Raw genomic sequence first — 19,266 nt, 5'->3', positions numbered from 1 at the left:
ATGAAAACAGAGAGAATTTGTGAATGAATCCCCGGCACCGAGACAGCGGCACTGTTGGCATTTCGAGATAAGCAACCCTCGCTGTTTTAATAAAAGAGCGATCTCGGACATAAGCTGTATAAGCAGCGCTCTAATAATCACTTCCCTTATCACGAATAACTGGGATTAAACTGAGGTTTCGCATCTCGGTTTGCAGTCAGAAAACAAGCTCCCATTTGACCGGCTGCCTGTGTCCGGGCATCACAGCAAATTGGAATTTGATTCAAGGCTTCCTATATCAAGACACTGGCAATGAAGCGGCCTTATCGTAAATCAGACTCAGTATTCTGGCAGGCAGCGACTCTCCATTGCTGCTACTCCTCACCCGCTTCCTGGTCCTTTTAACTGGAGGTGCCGGGGATCGAAACTGGGACCTTCTGCAGGCAAAGCATGTGCTCTCCTACTAAGCCATCACACCTACCTAGGGTCCCCAGGAGGAACGAAGGGAACATGCCAGTCACAGCTTGTCCTGCTCTCTGAATGCAGACACAGCCGGCGATATTTCACCAGACGGTGGTCAGATGCCGCCTTGCTGCTCTGGAGTTGTCCATTATACCAGTGGTTGAGACACTTGGCTAAACACCCTTTGGATCCCTGCATGAAATCGCAGAGGTTGCCAAGAAAAGAAGAAGAGTTGGATTTTATATGCCGACTTTCTCTACCACTTAAGGGAGACTCAAACCGGCTTACAATCACCTTTCCCTTCCCCTCCCCCCAACAGACACCCTGTGAGGTAGGTGGGGCTGAGACAGCTCTAAGAGAGCTGTGACAAGCCCAAGGTCACCCAGCTGGCTTCGTGTGTAGGAGTGGGGAAACAAATCCAGTTCACCAGATTAGCCTCCGCTGCTCATGTGGAGGAGTGGGGAATCTGGTGAACTGGATTTGTTTCCCCACTCCTGCCCAAGAAGCCAGCTGGGTGACCTTGGGCTAGTCACAGCTCTCTTCGAGCTCTCTCAGCCCCACCTACCTCACAGGGTGTCTGTTGTGGGGAGGGGAAGGGAAGGTGATTGTAAGCCGGTTTGAGTCTCCCTTAAGTGGTAGAGAAAGTCGGCATATAAAAACCAACTCTTCTTCTATAAAAGAAAAAGAGAAGGGGGGGGGATTTTATGCAGGTGGGGAAGTCGCCCAGGCTGTTGCAATGGCCCATTACCAAACAGGAAAGGAACCATAGAGCTGTTGCAGGTCTCCTGGGAAGCAAAAGGGTTGGAGCCCTATTCGTATATACTTTCCCCACCGATCCTGTCCAAATCAGAAGAGGAGAGAATGGAAACTGATTTCTCTGCTTCCCTGTCCAAAGTCCACTGTGTTGTTTTTGGACCCGTCTCACATGCCCGGCTCTGTTTGCTTTGCTGGAGAGCTATTTTGATGGGCTTTAAATCTCTGGGGATAAATGGGACCCAGCCGTTGCCATTAAGCCCGCAGGGAGATTGCCTTCCATTAAGGTTATCTGTTGCTCGGCTTCCTTATCTGCTGCAGTTCGGGGGCCCGGCTTCTCCTGCAGCGAGAGCTGTCTTAATCATTAAAGAAAGACCAGGGTTCAGGAGCAGAAATTGGGCAAAGGGAGAGAGCATCCGTGGTGGCAGGGGATGGGACATTTGGAAACGTACTGTCCTGGTTTGGGGAAGAGTGGAAATTCAGATTTAAAAAACAACAACATGAGCTCAGTTAAAGAATCTCAGATAGCAAGTTTTTCCCTCCCCCTCTAAATTTTTCAGTGACAAACCAGGGAAGGAGCATATACAAAACACGCTGATTGATTAAAGTATTTCTTTAATGCTATTAAGCTCAGAGGTGGAATATCACATAGATGGGTGCTTAGTTCAGGTCAGACAGGCTATTATGAGCAGTCAAAAGCAAAGGAACCCCCCCCCCCCAAAATGACAAGCACTGGGCTGGATTCAGCCCTCTGGGTTGGATGCCAAAACACCATATTCTGCTCACGGAAGGAAGACCTTCAGCTCTCTAAAAGCCAAAGACTCACTCTGTGAGCAGGTACCGCACTCGGTTCTGGTAGTCCCATCACCTAAAAGGATATTGCAGAGCTTGAAAGGGGCCACCCAAATGATCAAAGGTCTGCAGCGTCTTGCCTAAAGGGGTCGGGGCCTTTGGAGAAAAGGTGACCAGCCGTGGGTCATGACAGAGGTTGCAAAGATCATGCTGAAAGGGGAGGGAGAGAAGTTCTTCCTCCCTGCCTATTGAAGTGGGCCTATTGAAGCTAACAGGCGGCAGGACAGACCAAAAATAAAAGGTTCTTCAGTCAATGCACAACTGGTTTGTGGAACTCAGTGACCATTTATGCTTGGTAATTAGCAGCGCGTTCCAGGCTTAAGTGCCCCGCAGGTTTCCCCCCCCCCCGAGTTTTTCACACTGAGCCGTCATTTAGGACGGCACATACCTGCTTCGCATTTCTTAAGCGACCTTTAACGCGACCTTTTGTGTTTGCTCCGCCCCTGCCTCGAAGAATCCCCTCAAGGAAGCATGCAATATCACAGCCTCGCGATAGCTAGGCAAAGGGTGATTGCTAACAGCTATGGAAACGAAGGATTACGCGAGTGGGGCGGTGGTGGTGGAATTTCTCCTCTTGCGTCGGGACTGTAAACAGGCATTTTAAAGGTCGCATTTAAAAAAAGAGGTTTGAGCGAGCATCAAAATCAACCCTGCATAAATGGCCACTGTGACAAGATCTCCCAATGGCCACTAGTTCTGACGGCTTTGGAAAGGGACTTGGATGAATTCGTGGAGGGTAGCTCCACCAGTGGCTGAATGGCAACTCCACATTCAGAGGCAGGTTTCTTAACTAGGAGGCTTTCGGTACTAGAAATCAGGACTCGGGGACGTTCACCCCAGTACCAGTTAAGGGTGCAAGCATAAGGCCATTTGCTCTACGGTAGCCCTACCAAGTGTCTCTTGGATGCCGTGTAGGCAAGCAGCTTTGCATCTGCTGCCGCAGACCTGCAACATCTGAAGAACATCCCTCGGCGACCGCGGCTTCGATCCGAAGGCCGTTCATTCTACGGCCGGCTTAATTAAATGCCCGTTGAAGATGATGTAGATGTCCGATTCTTCGCTGTAGATGGCGTTCTCCCTCTCCCTCTTGAACATGCGCACCCACACCTCGTCCCCTTCCCGGAGGTCCAGCATAAGGCTCTGGCTCTGCATGATGCTCCGTTCGCTGGGCTGCGAGTACAAGATGGCGGCCTGGGTGTCGTTCCTCATGATGTGGAGGTACGTCTCCTTATAGTTCCAGGTGTGGACGTTGAGGCTGAAGAAGTAGACCCCGGCCACGTAGCAGAAGAACTTCCCTGTGAACATGTTGAAGTGCTTGTAGAGGTTGACGAACTCAGTGTCGAAGGTGACGTGCTGGTAGTAGTCGGAGCTGTGGAGGGGCTTGCGGCGGCCCACCGAAAAGGCCACGTAGTATTGCTTGCAGGAGTGGCCCGGCGGGCCGAGCTGACCCTTCTGCCCTTTCCAGCCGTTTAAACCCCGCAGGCCCGGCTGTCCAGCTTTGCCCTCGGGCCCTGATAGCCCCGTGGACCCCGTTTCACCTTTTTCACCTGGGGATGCAAAGAGAAGTGCGGGGGGGGGGGACTTATCTTTGACGATCGCTATGGGTGTCTGGCTGGGACCGAAGTTCCACTCGCAGCACGCCATAGCCTTGGATCGGGTTTTCAGTGCTAGGACGCCGCTGCGGGACTCGGGGAATAGTAATGAAGAGGGGAGTGCCACTGGGCATGTGCAGACTGCCCTTTTGACTCTACTGAGAAAACACAACCAGCCAGTGTGGTGTAGTGGTTAAGAGCAGTGGTTTGGAGTGGCGGACTCTGATCTGGAGAATCGGGTTTGATTCCCCACCCCTCCACATGAGCGGTGGAGGCTAATCTGGTGAACTGGATTTGTTTCCCCCACTCCTCCACACGAAGCCAGCTGGGTGACCTTGGGCTAGTCACAGCTCTCTTTGAGCTCTCTCAGCCCCACCTACCTCACAGGGTGTCTGTTGTGGGGAGGGGAAGGGAGGGCGATTGTAAGCCGGTTTGATTCTGCCTTAAGTGGTAGAGAAAGTCGGCATATAAAAACCAACTCTTCCTCTTCTATCAATTCATCAGGGCACAAATTTGATCCCAGTTCACACATCCCTTGTGAGTCCCTGCTTCCTCCAACCTTGACACTTCTAGCTGGATCCAATACACTCCACGGAAAAGCCTCGTGCTTGGGGTGATTGTGGGCCATATGAAAGTCTTCCCTGTGGTCTCCCTTACATTTGTACATGCACATTTCAGTGGGAACATGCATGGGTGAAGTGGGCCCAATTTGGAGGAGGGGGGAACCAGTTCCTAGATGGGGGACGGGCCGCCCGCTCACCTTTCAAGATCGTGATGTCGATCGTGGGCCGGACTTTGGGCAGCGAATAGGCAGAGTCGCTGGTCATCCGGATGTATCGGGAAGAAGTGGTTGAGGCTGGCTGCCCTGTGGAGTCACAGCATTGTACGCAAGAACCCTTCCGAGTCTCCCTCCATGGTGAGGCCTTTCCTCCCGGCAGGAGGCTGGCTTGCAGAGAAGAGATCAAGAAGAACGCCAGAAGGATGGCACGCATCTTGGCCTGGCGGGACAAGAGAGACAAGGACAGAAGACACTGCTAAAGATCGCGCTGCCACCCTGTGTCGGAATTCCAAAGGCGCCCAGAGGCTCAGAAAAAGGTTGGGGACATGTGCTATATTCCTTTTTAAGACTCTACAAGCTGTTGGCTGGGGTTCGCCCATTATGCTCTGAAACATCTACTTTGGAGGGTGGGGGTCAGCACTGAACATTCACACTCCACTGATGAAGAGTTCTGAGGAACTCAAAAGCTGGCACAGTTTGGGAACATTTTGATTGGTCCTAGCATTACGTAGTTTTTTTTGTTCTGGGGATTCTCCTATGGACCCGTACATCGATCTGCAATATTTGTCTGCAGTGTGGGTTGAGTTGTAGATAATACTCTACGGAGGTATGGCTAGATCTCTTTACATTTCAGAAAAACAAGACCCAAATCCAATAACAGCAAAAAAGAAAAAGGCCAAAGCTTTGAACACATGAGCACATGAAGCTGCCTTCTACTGAATGAGACCCTCAGTCCATCAAAGTCAGTATTGTCTACTGAGACCAGCAGCGGCTCTCCAGGGTCTCAGGCAGGGGTCTTTCACATCACCTATTTGCCTCGTCCCTTTTTAACTGGAGATGCTGGGGATTGAACCTGGGATCTTCTACATGCTGAGCAGATGCTCTACAAACTGAGCCATGGCCCCTCCCCTTTAAAAGTGCATACATCCGGGAGCCAGGGTGGTATGGTGGATAGAGTCCAAGACGGGTATCTAGGAGACACAGGTTCAAATCCCTCCTCCGCCATGGAAGATTTGTGGGTGACCCTGGGCCAGTCACGTGCCTCAGCCTAACGTACCTCACAGGGTTGTTGTGAGGGTAACATGTATGAGGGGAGGGACCCTGTATGCCTCCCAGAGCTCCAGGGTGGAAATTTTTTGTAAACATCTGCAGATAAATGGATTTTGACTGGCTTAAATCACATTAGCTTGAACTGAGTTCAGCGCTACGTGTCCTTAACAGAATGTCCTAAGCTCTTTCCCCCCCCCCCAAAAAAAAGCCCAAATCCAGACAAAACTCATTTTCTCCACAGTCGCAACAGACTCCTAGTCCGCTGAAGACTTTAACAAGCACCTCTCAGCTCTGCCATTCGGGTCACAGCCACGGATACGATGCTTGTCAAAGGCTCTTGATAGAGGAGCACATCCTCATGCCGGATATTTATTTATCTGTTGCGGCCACTGGTATGAGAGCACTGCGCGCACACCGCAAGGCCAGGGCGCCTGAAAACCGCCAAAGCTGATCAAATTCTTATTGGCTCACCTGTCACAGTGTGTCAATGGAGAGACGCAGAGAAAGTTGGGTTTTCCATGAAGATAATTCACAGTGGGTAGCCGTGTTCGTCTGTCTGCGGTAGTAGAAAAGGGCAAGAGTCCAGTAGCACCTTAAAGACTAACAAAGTCTTTAAAGACTAATATTTTTGTTAGTCTTTAAGGTGCTACTGGACTCTTGCCCTTTTTTACTACTAGAGAAAGTCAGGGTATAAGAGAAGCCAGAAATGTGGAGAATCGCTTTTCTTTTGGCCTGCCAGGCTGCACTGGAGAAGAAAGAACATCTCCTGCTTGGGGGGGGGGGGAGGAAGTCTCCCTGAAGGTCTCTGGTTGGGATTTATTGATCTGTGGGCAGCAAAGAAATGAAAAAGCCCGCTCTCCGCCTTCCTGGCTCATTAGCCAACTTGCATGGCTCCAGAGGCGGTTAGTTCAAAACCATTATGAGAAATTCCTGGGTCCCCTCGCCTGCGTTTAGAGTCCGGACCCTTTCAATTCCTTTTCCCCAAACTCCGTGATGTTGCCAGGTCCCTCTTCGCCACTGGCGGGAGGTTTTTTGGGGGGAGCCTGAGAAGGGCAGGGTTTGGGGAGGGGAAGGACTTCAATGCCATAGAGTCCGATTGCCAAAGCAGCCGTTTTCTCCAGGTGAACTGATCTCTGTTGGCTGGAGATTCAGTTGTAATAGCAGGAGATCTCCAGCTAGTACCTGGAGGTTGGCAACCCTAACTGATGTGCTCTGAAAGCAAGCCAGGATTTCTGATTTTTTAAAATGTGCATTGACTTTGTTCTTAGTTACGGAGCTCGTATAAAAGGTCCGTTCGAGATTTAAATGTTACCCAACCTTATTTATTTACTTCATTTATACCCTGCCTTTTCCCCCAAAGTGGCGTACGTCATTCTCCTATCCTCCATTTTTATCCTCACAACAACCCTGTGAGGTAGATCAGGCTAAGAATGTACGTCTGGCTCAAAGTCCCCCCAGTCAGCGTCCATGTCAGAGCAGGGATTCGAACCTGGCTCTCCAAGGTCCTAGTCTGTGACCGCTATGCCACAGTGCCTTTCTCCTGCTGCCTAAAAGGAGCCTCAAAGGGTTGTCGCTTTCTCCTTCCACGCACGATGCTTGATAAGGGCATCAGGCTGGTCTGAGAAGCCAACTTCCTTTGCCTGGCCTGTGCCGCCCAAAGACATTAGCCTGCCTTAAAAGGCCAGCTGAACAAACATCATTAATACAAATAACTCAGAGACCTGCAGGGCTTCTCTGGGCCCCCATTATATGCAAACCCAAATCCTTTACATATGAAGCATCCTGCCTTCTCACCCGCTATGAACTCCTTCGCTGTAGGGACCTTGGCTTTTTCCCCCCCTGTCGCCACAGTGGCGACGATACTCAGAATTAGGAAGCGTGGTTTCTCTTACACATTCACGAGAGGCCGTCCGGGCAGAGAAAACATCTGCTCAGGGTGGGAGCTGCTGAGTTCATGAACTCATGCAGTGTCCTGAATTTCCCTGCCGGCTGTATGGGGTTCGGGAAAAGGCCTCTGAGAAGTAGAGTTGCCAGGTCCCCTCTTTGCCACCAGTGGAAGGTTTTGGGGGGGCGGAGGGACTTCAATGCCATAGAGTCCAATGGCCAAAGCGGCCATTTTCTCCAGGTGAACTGATCTCTATCGGCTGGAGATCAGTTGTAATAGCGGGATATCTCCAGCTAGGACCTGGAGGTTGGCAACCCTACTGAGAAGGCTTTTACATTCTTGCGGGGGAAGGAAATATATTCTCCCCAGAAGGCAGCCCACATGGATGAGAGTGCTACACAAACCAGGGTTGCCAGTTCCAGATTAGGAAATTCTTACAGATTTAGGGGTGGAACCTGGAGAGAATATGGGGAAGGGGAGCCCTATGTGGGGTACAGTGCCATAGAGTCTCCACCCTTCAGTTTCCTCAGGGGAACTGATCTGATCTCTAATCTGGAGATCAGTGGTAATTCCGGGAGATCTCCAGGCCCCACCTGGAGTTTGGCAGCCCTAACGCAAACTGACCTCTTTCCAAACGTGGTCGCCAACTGACCGTGAAAAGGTGCCTTGGCATGCTCTTGCGTCTGCAGAAACCGGCGACCCTTTTCACAGCAGGAAGAGAAGCATTATTGCTGACTTAACACCTGTAAGACAGCTGTGGCCGAAGGCACAGGAGCAGAGGTTAACAAAGAGGTTGGCGACCCTCCTCCCAAATGACCAGGCTGTGTATGGCAGCCACGGTTGTGATTCAGCTGTGCTCAGACATTACGTGCAAAAGCCAAACAAGAGAAGTTACAGAAACGCCGGAAGAATTCGTAACAACCCTGCCGGGCTGCAGAGAAGAGATGAGTCATCATCTGGACAAGTTGAATGAGACCAGCAGAGCTCTTTCCATTGCACGGATGTTCCTGGCACGGGAAACCCACTAGCTTTCATGTCGCTTTCAGGGCTGCAAAGAATTTTCTCCTCTCTCTCTCTCCAGCAGAGAGGAGGAGGGTTACATCTCCCCAGGGGCAGCAGAATGGGCTGGGCAGGATCGCATTCATGAAGATGTATAAAAAAGGAGCTCCCTGCAAGTAGAAATGTAGCATAAAAAGGAACTGGCAAGCTGTCTCACTAGATGAGCTTCCACCCAGCCCCCCAACCCACCCACCCCCATAATCCATCTCAGCCTAGGAAACTTGTGAACTTCTCACTAGCAGATTCCATAGCATCCGTCAATAGCTCCAGGCATCCCTCCAGGGAGAGACGGAAGCAGATCCTTTCCCGGAGCAGCTGAGAGGACTGCTTCCCCGCCTGACAGAGGCTGGGATTTTCCTGCTGTTAGATGAGCGGCCTGGCACTGATCCTTAAACCCTGTCAAACCACCCTGGCACCTGGGAATATGGCCAAGACAAGCAGAGGGAGGTATGAACCCAACACCCAATGGCTCAGCGATGCTAAGAGCAAGAGATTTGTGTCTGCCTGGCAGCAGGAAGGGCAACCCATCAGAAAAAGGGGTATCTAGCCAGGGCGCCGGTGCTGAGCAGAAGGGGGCCTATGCCAAACAAGGGCATCCTCTTGACCCTTGAGGAGATGGGAAGAGAAGACACCGACCCAATTGCCTTCCTCTCTCACACCTGCCAACTTGAGAGCCGGAGGATGACTGCGCTCAGGGTAGGTGCTCCCCGCCACCCCACAATCATTACCCTCCAGAGTCAGCAACCTTTTAGAGAGAAAGAAGCAAACAATGTCAAAATTCAAAGCAAGAAATCCACAAAGAACCAGAATCAGAAAGCCCGTTTGCATAGTGGAAGTGACGCAGCCCAACATCTTTGCCTGCCACCCCTTTCACATCCTGGCAATTCCAGCACCCCACTCAACCGCAATCTTTCCTTTCCTTTTTTAAAGACCTCCTATTCGTTTCCCTCACAAGTCACATTTGGCCCTCGAGTTATATATTTCACCGATCCCTGCCCTACTGCCTTGAGGGCTGACAGATTAAACACTCAAATAAGGGATGGGTGCCTGGAGCGTTTTCCTCTCTCAAAAGGGCCGCCCTGCCCTGAAAACGTCCCTAGCAAAACTAGGGTTGTTTTCTCTCCATATACCAATTTCCTGGCCCGGGCTTACGTTTCAGGGTGGGGCAGGGTCTGCCTGCATCTGGCTCTTCCGAAGCTAACATGGCTCACTTTTGACTTACCTCCGCCTTCAAAAAAAACCCTCGTTCTTCTCAGCGTCCGTGCCGGGGTTTCTCAGCGTCCGTGCCTCATGGTCTGAGAAGCCTCTTGTTCGTTCAGGGATAGGTTAGGTCTGGCAGGGTTGGTGTTTTTTATTTTTGCTGAAGCAGCTGCCTTCCTGGCATCCAAAGGAAACTTCAGCCCAACCGCTTATGAAACTCGGCGGTCGGACAGGGCAGGCTGCTTGCGGGAGACCTCCCTGGGACATCTGCTCACACCCCAAATTTGGCCTCCTTGGCATCGGCTTAGGCTAACTTAAAGGCGGCGGTGGAAGCGAGATTTTCGTCAAACTATCTCTCCCTGAGTCCAGGCAGATGGTGGAAAATGGGAAACACGCGGCGTTGATTTTCCTTGGGGAGAGTCGGGATCATCTGAGGGCAAAAGTCATCCCTGCCTGCTCCTCAATGTTGTCTGGAGCGAAAGCTTCCAAAAAAGCTGAATAATGTGATCTACAGATATCTGAGCCTTTTGCGAGGACATTAGCTTTCTGACTGTACGCCACTGTTCAGATCAGCATGGAAAGAGGACATGCCCAAGGGCTTAGATGGTCCCAGTTTCAATCCCCAGCATCTCCAGTTACAGGATTTGGGAGAAGACTTCTCAGAGGGCCTTTGCCTTGAGGGTGGTACTGGAGTTGGGGGACAGTGGGGTACGTTCACATTATTGCTTTGGGGAGAGGGGCTCAGTGTCTCAGGTTACCAACCTCCGGGCGGTGGCTGGAGATCTCCTGCTATTTACAACTGATCTCCAGCCGATAGAGATCGGTTCACGTGGAGAAAATGGCCGCTTTGGCTATTGGACTCTATGACATTGAAGTCCCTCCCCTCCCCAAACCCTGCTCTCCTCAGGCTCCGCCCCCCAAAATATCCAGGTAGTCTCAGTGCTTGCTTGGCACGCGCCATAGGCTTCATAGTCTGTAGGGTAGCCTGAATAACACAGAATCATAGAGCTGGAAGGGACCACCAGGGTCATCCAGTCCAACCCCTGTCACAATGCAGGAAATTCCCAACTACCTCCCCACCCCACACACACCCAGTGACCCCTACTCCATGCCCAGAAGATGGCCAAGATGCCAAAGGTCATAGAATCAGCATTGCTGACAGATGGCCATCTAACCTCTAGTTAAAAACCTCCAGGGAAGGAGAGCTCACCACCTCCTGAGGACGCCTTTTCCACCGAGGAACCGCTCTGATTGTTAGAAAGTTCTTCCTAATGTCTAGATGGAAACTCTTTTGAGTTAATTTCAACTCGTTGGTTCTGGTCCGACCTTCTGGGGCAACAGAAAACAACACGCTTTAGGGGGAAAGAGAGAAGAATGGAGCTGAACTGAAAACAGTTGCCGTGTGGACAACCACGGCCATGCCTATATCTTTGGCCTCCTTATCTCTGGGCCCACTCTGCTGGGGTTCTATTTACCAGGTTTCAGAGCAGACGGTTTGGAGCGGACGGCTCCAACGGTTTCGAGACGAAGGGCGAGCAGGCCGCATTGCGAGCAGGCACCCTTCGGAGAAAACTTGGCGAGCTTCACAATTCCGGAAGGAGAGAACCAAGAGGGTTTAGGCGGTCGGTAGCCGTTGCAATTCGGCGCACGCCGACTCTGTCCTCCTCGTGAGGCACCAGCCCCTTGCTGTGCCACACGCCCTCCAAATTAAACAGCAACGCTGGCGGCCTTGCCGAGAAAGCTGCGCTCTGTGAATAAGCCCTGTGTTCAAGGAAGGGAACTGCTTGAGACGGCACAGTGGACTGGTACTGTGTGGCTGGGAGGACCTGCTGGGGCCAGGGAGGGGTTGGGTATGTGTGTTGTGGAACAAAATCCCAGTTTGGGGCATGCTGTTCCCCAGCAAATTCCAAAAAAAGCCTGTTTGCACAAAGAGAGTTTGCTTTCTGAAAGCAAGCAAGACAGACAGACAGAAAGAGAGAGAGAGAGAGTCAGACAGGTTAGAGCCAGCGTGGTGTAGTGGTTAAGAGCGGTGGTTTGGAGCGGTGGACTCTGATCTGGAGAACCGGGTTTGATGCCCCACTCCTCCACATGAGCGGCGGAGGCTAATCTGGTGAACTGGATTGGTTTCCCCTCTCCTCCACATGAAGCCAGCTGGGTGTCCTTGGGCTAGTCACAGCTCTCTTAGAGCTCTCTCAGCCCCACCTACCTCACAGGGTGCCTGTTGTGGGGAGGGGAAGGGAAGGTGATTGTAAGTCGGTTTGATTCTCCCTTAAGTGGTAGAGAAAGTCGGCATATAAAAACCAACTCTCCTTCTTCTTCTTAACTCCTATGTAGGCCACTAGCTAGCAAAAGGTCGGGAGATTTTTCTGCCAAAGGAAGGCATGTTTTTCATGCATTCCACCACGGGGGGAGGGTATCCATTCATTTTGGTGTGGGGGAACACTGCTCTAAGAACATCCTCACTGTCTGGGTGGAAGTTTCCAACTCTGGCCAAGGAAATGAGGCCGTGGCCCAGGCTTCCCAATCAGCTGCCTAAACCATCTGGGAAGTGGGGGGGGGGGGATGCCAACCCCGAGACAAGTTGAAATGCTCACGGGGTGAGCTGTCAGCCCGCAATAGGAGCTACGCCCCGGCACAGCTCAAGATGAACTGGAAATATGGCGTCCCGTTTCGCATGCAGAAAAAGCTCTCTCTGTATCGTCACTCTTGGCTGTTGAAATCTATATTGCAAGTTCCCTGGGGCCAGAGGCTTGCAATATATTAAAAAAATCATTCCAGAGCCTTGGGGCCTTGCAGTGTGTGTCCCTTGTGTAGGGACAGACACTGCAAGCCAACTCATCCTCCGCTACTGCCGCCTGCATCACCAACAATACCCAAGCCCGCTTGCATTTAATTGTGGTGAGCAAGCGTGGTGTAGTGGTTAAGAGCGGTGGTTTGGAGCAGTGGACTCTGATCTGGAGAACCGGGTTTGATTCCCCACTCCTCCACGTGAGCAGCGGAAACTAATCTGGTGAACTGGATTGGTTTTCCCGCTCCTACACATAAAGTCAGCTGGGTGACCTTGGGCTAGTCACACCCTCTCAGTTCCACCTACCTCACAGGGTGTCTGTTGTGGGGAGGGGAAGAGAAGGTGGTTGTAAGCCAATTTGAGTCTCCCTAAGTGGTAGAGAAAGTTGGCATATAAAAACCAACTCTTCTTCTTCTTGCAACAGAAAGGGAATCCAGGCAATAGAATATAAAGCTGAGATCTTTTAGTACAGAATTAAAATCCCGAGATTCATGGCTCGGGCTAGCAGGATAAATGAGTCACTGCTGGGTTGTAATTAATTATACACTTGACGGAGTAACCTCTGGACCGGAGAACATCCCGACGGCTTCCTACCTGGGACCTCCTGCTATGCACAGCTTGGCTTCGACACACGGGTGCGCACTGCTTTGGAAACCACATGCTTTGGAAACCACATCGATGGCCAACTCCGCTGGTCAGCCCGCGTTTATCAACAACATTGCGTATTTGGAGACCAATGCCAGCAGGTGGACACCCCTGGGGGGGCTTCACTGTCCTGTTTGTAGCGGGTTCAGCAAAGAGTTCTCCAGACAAAGATTGGGTTAGAGATGATCTCCTGGAGGCTGGAGCACTAGCAAAACTCAGACTTCTGCACTTCAAAAGTCCGCCGCACCTGGTTGCCCCATTCTATCGGCTGCATCAATGGGGCCCCAGTCCTGGCAAGGCTCTGGACTTGGCTCTTCCCTCTCAAGTAGGAGCCTTTTAGTACCTCTTAATTGTTAGCTTCTGCAACCCATGGCTTGAACACGAAGAGGTGCGTTCAAGATCTCAGCCACTTATGACAAGCATTTCTCTTAACATAAACCATCACTCCTCTTAGTGGCCCTTTTAAGCTTCCCGCTGCTTAAAGGAGGGCCCGTGGCTCAGTGGTAGAGCATCTGCTTGGCATGCAGAAGGTCCCAGGTTCAATCCCCGGCATCTCCAGTTAAAGGGACTAGGCAGGTAGGTGATGTGAAAGGCCTCTGCCTGAGACCCTGGAGAGCCGCTGCCGGTCAGAGTAGACAATACTGACTTTGATGGACCGAGGGTCTGATTCAGTAGATGGCAGCTTCGTGTGTTCATGGGCCACGGTTCTCCGAGTGGTACAATCAGGATCCATTCAAGCAACAATCTTCAATCTTGGGATCCGCTGAGCACGGGGCCAACTGAGATGGGAGAAGGTGATAGATAGGAAGTCGGGTGACATCAGAGTCATGGAAGAGGAAGAGGAGGACCCAGTCCTGTAACCTCTCTGGGCTCAAGGCCAGGGTTGTGGGAGGCAGACCAAAAGAGCCGGGGGCCAGAAACACAAGCCGTGCACCACGAGGCACACTGCAGTAGTGAGGGAGAAGTCGGCGGTCAGAACTATGGAGGAGTCCTCTTTTCTGCTGAGTGATCTCCCCACACCGCCATGCTGCTACACTGTTCTCCATGTTGATGCAGAGGGAGACAAGAGCCATGGCGCTCTTGATTGCGCATGCGCACTAGGAGGAGGCCCTTCCAAAAGGCAGAAGAAGAAACAGTGGCTCTGTGGGCGCACCGCGATCCACCTGAGGGTCCCAAATCCATGGGTTGAAGACTACAGATTGAAAGTCTAATGGTGGGGATCCTGGAAAAATCCCCCAAAGTTGGCAGAACTGGTTGGTGCGTCTTCTTTTAGGGGTGGGGAGGAGAGCCTCAGCGGCCACTGGTTTTAAATCAGACATTTTCCTTTTTGTTTCTTCAAATTCAAATGCAACAAATTAAGAAGCTTGTTTTGTTTTTTAAGAATATTTTAAAGTGGGGAGGATCAGTTGCTCTGGGTGAGGCCCCCCCAGCCCCGCTTCTAAGCGGCCCCCTTATTTGCATTCCGGCCCGGCAATCCGATTGTCCTCAGACTGTGGACGGAGCCCGCGAAAGCAGGCAAACAGGCGTGACTCTCCATTCATTTCTCCACGCCGCTGATCTTTGTTCCTTCGCCCACCGGCGTCTCCCTCGTAACCAAAGCTCTCGCCGTGCAAGAGACTTTTCCCCTGCCTGTTCCTTGGGCCGTTCTGCATAATCTTTCCATGGCACAGAGTACGGGCATGCGCTGGGCAGCGCGGCTCCTCTGGCGTCTCCCTCGGAGCACGCCTAACCTTCACCTAGCTGAAGGACATTGTAGTTTTGCGTTCTGATCCAGCAATTAACGTGTCCGCGTGTAATGCTTTATTAGAATTCTTATCAGGCGGATCTGCGCCGTCCCTGGATTCCAGTCATCTGATCACACCGCATTCAAGCGGAGGCCAGAATGGCATCAGATCGTTCCTCTCGGATGGAAGTCCTTTTTTGTTTTTGTAGTGCCCAGTGGGGTGAGATTCCCGTGGGCACATACACTGGCGGCATTTGTGACCTCAGTGCGCTGGGATTATTGGAACACATACAAAAAAATCCCACAAAATCCCACAAGGTTGGAAGAGACGACAAGGGCCATCCAGCCCAACCCCCTGCCATGCAGGATCCCACAATCAAAGCGCTCCCGACAGATGGCCATCCAACCTCTGCTTAAAGGCCTCCAAAGACGGGGACTCCACCACCCCGAGGCAGCGCATTCCACCGTCAAACAGACCTCACCGTCAGAAAGTTCTTCCTAACGTTTAGGTGGAATCGCTTTTCTCTTAGTTTAAATCTATTACTCCGTGTCCTAGTCTCTGAAGCAACCGAGAACGAGCTAGTTCCCTCATCAACATGGCATCCCTTCAAATATTTAAACATGGCTATCATGTCACCCCTCAACCTTCTCTTGAACGTGAACAGAGCCGGTGTGGTGTAGGGGTGAAAGTGTCGGAGTGGGACCTGGGAGACCCAGGTTCAAATCCATACTCCACCCAGAAGCTTGCTGGGTGGGTGAAACACTGTAAGCCTAACCACCCTCACAGGGGTTGTTGTGAAGATAAATTGGAGGAGAGGAGAACGATCCTGGCTGCTTTGGATCCCCTGTGGGGGGGAAAGGTGATTGAAGAAAATAGAAAAAAAAATAGAGGTACCGGTGTGTCCAGGGGATGTACCTATTTTGTAATTTTGCCAACGGCATTTTTCACATTCTGGGGCAATTCAGGCAAGGCGGCTGAATTCTCTCAGGAATCACCCTCCGTTTCAACTGTTGATGTTTTCCCTGTTCTTGGAGTAACTCCCTTTGAGAGCCGGTTCCGCACCCGGATAATTACAGCATTTGGGGTTTGATCTAGCCAGCTTCCTACGCAAAGTCGGCTCCCTCCATTATGAGGTCTAATGCTAAATGGTTTCCGGTTTTACCACAATTCTCAGTAACTTGCAGAATTGGGGGCATATTAATTAGCAGCAACATCCAGCTTCCTAAAAAACCAAACACCCCCCCCCCCCAGAAACCTTCACTAAAAGAACCAATTATATCATTAAGGATAATAGCTCTCTGAACAAGCCCTGTTTTGAAAAAGAGGGGAAAGGAACACAAAGAAACCAGGTCAGATTAGGAACTTGCGCATGCCAGGAAACGAAAGAGTCAGCCCCAGAGATGAGGACTCAAATGCCCCGCTGGAAAAGGGCTGCCCCACATGCACTGGAGAGAGAGAGAGAGAGACGGAGGCCCAACTCATGGAAGAAAATTTGGTTGTGGGTCTTTGTTTTAATGGTGGTTTGATTGCTCCCTAGCGAGAAGATGAGGCAGAGAGCAATGGATTCCCCCACACTCACCAAGAGGGAAACCGGTGTGTGTGTGGGGTGGGTAGGGTAGTTTGTGGGGGGGAGCCTGAAGAGGGCGGGGTTTGGGGAGGGGAGGGACTTCAATGCCATAGAGTCCAATTGCCAAAGCGGCCATTTTCTCCAGGTGAACTGATCTCTATTGGCTGGAGATTGGTTGTAATAGCAGGAGATCTCCTGCTATTACCTGGAGGTTGATGTAAACAATGGATCTATGCTGTATTAACCACAGTTATACCAAAAAATCAGCACGAGGGCTCTGCTTTTAAACATAAGATTATATTCACCAGTTACCAGTTGCAAATAAGGGAAACTTGCAACTGGTAATTGGTGAATATAATCTTATGTTTAAAAGCAGAGCCCTCGTGCTGATTTTTTGGTATAACATTACCTGGAGGTTGGCAACCATGGGGGGGTGCCCTCGTATTTCTCCTCTCCATACTCTGCATCCAAATCCTGCCCAGTCCTCAGAGCGTTTCCAACTATGGGTTGGGAAATTCCAGTTGGAATGTTTTTTCTTAGCATGAATTCATGTTGATTTCAGCTACCCAGATGGCTTGTATTTTATGCTTTGGCCATTGGGTGTTGACCTAATGGTGTGGTGGCACTAGAATTTCCAACTCTATATTGGGTAATTCCTGGCGATTTGGAGGCGGAGCCTGTTGGGAGGGGTTAGAAGGACAGTAGGGTTGCCAACCTCCAGGTAGTAGCTGGAGATCTTCTGCTACCACGACTGATCTCCAGCCGATAGAGATCAGTTCACCTGGAGAAAAGGGCCGCTTTGGCAATTGGACTCTATGGCATTGAATTCCCGCCCCTCCCCAAACCCCACCCTCCTCAGGCTTCACCCCAAAAGCCTCCCGCCGGTGGCAAAGAGGGACCTGGCAACCCTAGAGGACAGGGACCTCAGTGGGGTATAATGCCATAGAAAGCACCCTTCAAAGCAGCCATTTTCTTCAGGGGGACTGATCTCTGTAGTTTGGAGATGCGCTGTAATACTAGGAGATTTCCAGGTTCCACCTGGAGGTTGGCAACCCTCCGTCAAAGCCACCTCTTCTCAGCAGGCAATGCCCCACAGTGCCTCTCCCGCGGAACTACACGCCCCATGTTTCCGAGCTACTGTTTTCCAGTGCCTTCCCAGCCAAAACAGTCAGCCAGGCCGACGGCTGAGAGAGAGAATCGCAGGCCAGGCCAAACGTTGGCGGACCGCTGAAGAATCTTGTTAAGAGAGATGCTTTTTTTGCGGGTTACTATAGAAACCGCCGCATACGTCTGCCTCCGTGCTATCAAATGGAATTTATGGAGGAAATGGAAATCAATGCCTCTTCACTCGGCGACCCAGCCGGCGCTGGGCCTGATTGCTCCGATGCAGCCGGGGCCGCATGAAGCTCATCAGCTCGCAAAAAAATTGCTTCTCGCGTTCATCGGCCCCTGGAATATTCACTGTTTTCATTTTCCGACTTAAATCCTTACGACCCGTTTATCGATAGGACTGCCACCCTACGTCATGCTCGGTCGCTGGCAAATTGGCCGCCAGACACCTTGCCCTTATTACTCTTACCACTTTCAAAGCGAGACCCAGGTTCAAATCCTGGCACAGCCAGGAAGTTCACTAGATAACGCTACCTTGATTGTGCTCTCTCCTGTGATGAACATATGAAGCTGCCTTATACTGAACCAGACCCTCGGTCCATCAAAGTCAGTATTGTCTACTCAGAACGGCAGCAGCTCTCCAGGGTCTCAGGCACAGAGGTCTTTCACATCACCTACTTGCCAAAAGTCCCTTTAACTGGAGATGCCACTGGGGATTGAACCTGGGACCTTCCGCATGCCAAGCAGAGGCTCTACCACCGAGCCAGGGCCCTTCCCTGTAATCTAGCCTACCCTACAGGGTGACGACGAAGGAAAAAAAATACGACAGGCCTAATAACGTTGGGCTCCTGGTTTGATCCGGAACGCTTATGTTCTTATGGTCTAACGCCCTCTACCTGGAACAGGGTCTTTTTGGTGGGAGCCCCAAAATTATGAACTGTGCTCTTCTGGGAAATCCCTTTCTCTCGTTTCCCTCTTGCTTGCAAAAGGAAACATTCTTGTTTGGCCAAGCTGTTGGAAGCTGCTCTCTGCTGACAGTAGGGGGTGAAGATTTTTAGTTGTTTTTAAAAAGAGAAATAGAAGAAGAGTTGGCTTTTATGTGCCGACTTTCTCTACCACTTCAGGAAGAATCAAACCGGCTTACAATCACCTTCCCTTCCCCTCTCCACAACAGACACCCTGTGAGATAGGTGGGGCTGAGAGAGCTCTAAGAGAGCTGTGACTAGCCCAAGGTCACCCAGCTGGTTTCATGTGTAGGAGTGCGGAAAACAATCCAGTTCACCAGATTAGCCTCCGCCGCTCATGTGTAGGAGTGGGGAATCAAACCTGGTTCTCCAGATCAGAGTCCTCTGCTCCAAACCACCGCTCTTAACCACCACACCACGCTGGCTCTCAGAGAGAATAGCGCTCCTGGTGGGGGGAGATAAAAACGCATTAGACGGATAATACAGACAGCAGTGAGATAAAGAGATACAAGCCCTGAGCAGTGTTTAAATACTCAACCCAGGTCACCATCAAGGTCTTTGAAAAAGGTTGCATGACTGAGGGGGGCAACGGCAGCTGGCAGCATGCTTTGGGGGAAAGTGTCGAAGGCACAGCAGGACCCCCAAGGGCGACTGAAGCAATCAAGGAGTTTTGTGTGGGAAACTGGGAACTGCCAGGCATTTTAGAAGAGCATTAATTGCTCTCCTTTGAGGGGGGTGGGTGATGATTCATATTATTTCCCAGACGGATATTTTCAAATGCCACTTTAGCTATCAAGGGTCACCAGAACCAAGAATTTAGTCTGCAATTACTCTGTATTTTTTTTTTAAATACCTGC

At 51.1% G+C, this 19,266-nt stretch overlaps 1 protein-coding gene across 1 annotated transcript; it reads right to left on the bottom strand.

Annotated features, from left to right (window-relative positions):
* Positions 1-3,045: 3,045 nt before the first annotated feature.
* On the bottom strand, positions 3,046-17,805 carry C1QTNF8 (C1q and TNF related 8). Its single transcript, XM_056866556.1, has 3 exons — positions 17,683-17,805; positions 4,399-4,636; positions 3,046-3,593 (listed from the first exon to the last, which is right to left on the bottom strand). Exons 1-3 carry the CDS (start codon positions 17,803-17,805, stop codon positions 3,046-3,048), a joined length of 909 nt encoding a protein of 302 aa, XP_056722534.1.
* Positions 17,806-19,266: the final 1,461 nt, after the last annotated feature.

Source organism: Euleptes europaea, chromosome 21 (genome assembly GCF_029931775.1).
Source record: "Euleptes europaea isolate rEulEur1 chromosome 21, rEulEur1.hap1, whole genome shotgun sequence".
Lineage (NCBI taxonomy): Eukaryota > Metazoa > Chordata > Lepidosauria > Squamata > Sphaerodactylidae > Euleptes > Euleptes europaea.
This window is presented reverse-complemented; position numbering and strand designations above follow the sequence as displayed.

Coding starts and splice junctions, on each gene's coding strand:
- C1QTNF8 (XM_056866556.1), bottom strand. CDS start 17,805: ATGAAAACAGTGAATATTCCAGGGGCCGATGAACGCGAGAAGCAATTT. Junction 4,637..17,682: donor AGCGCCGGCTGGGTCGCCGA/GTGAAGAGGCAT, acceptor TTGTCCCGCCAG/GCCAAGATGCGTGCCATCCT. Junction 3,594..4,398: donor CGACATCACGATCTTGAAAG/GTGAGCGGGCGG, acceptor TTGCATCCCCAG/GTGAAAAAGGTGAAACGGGG.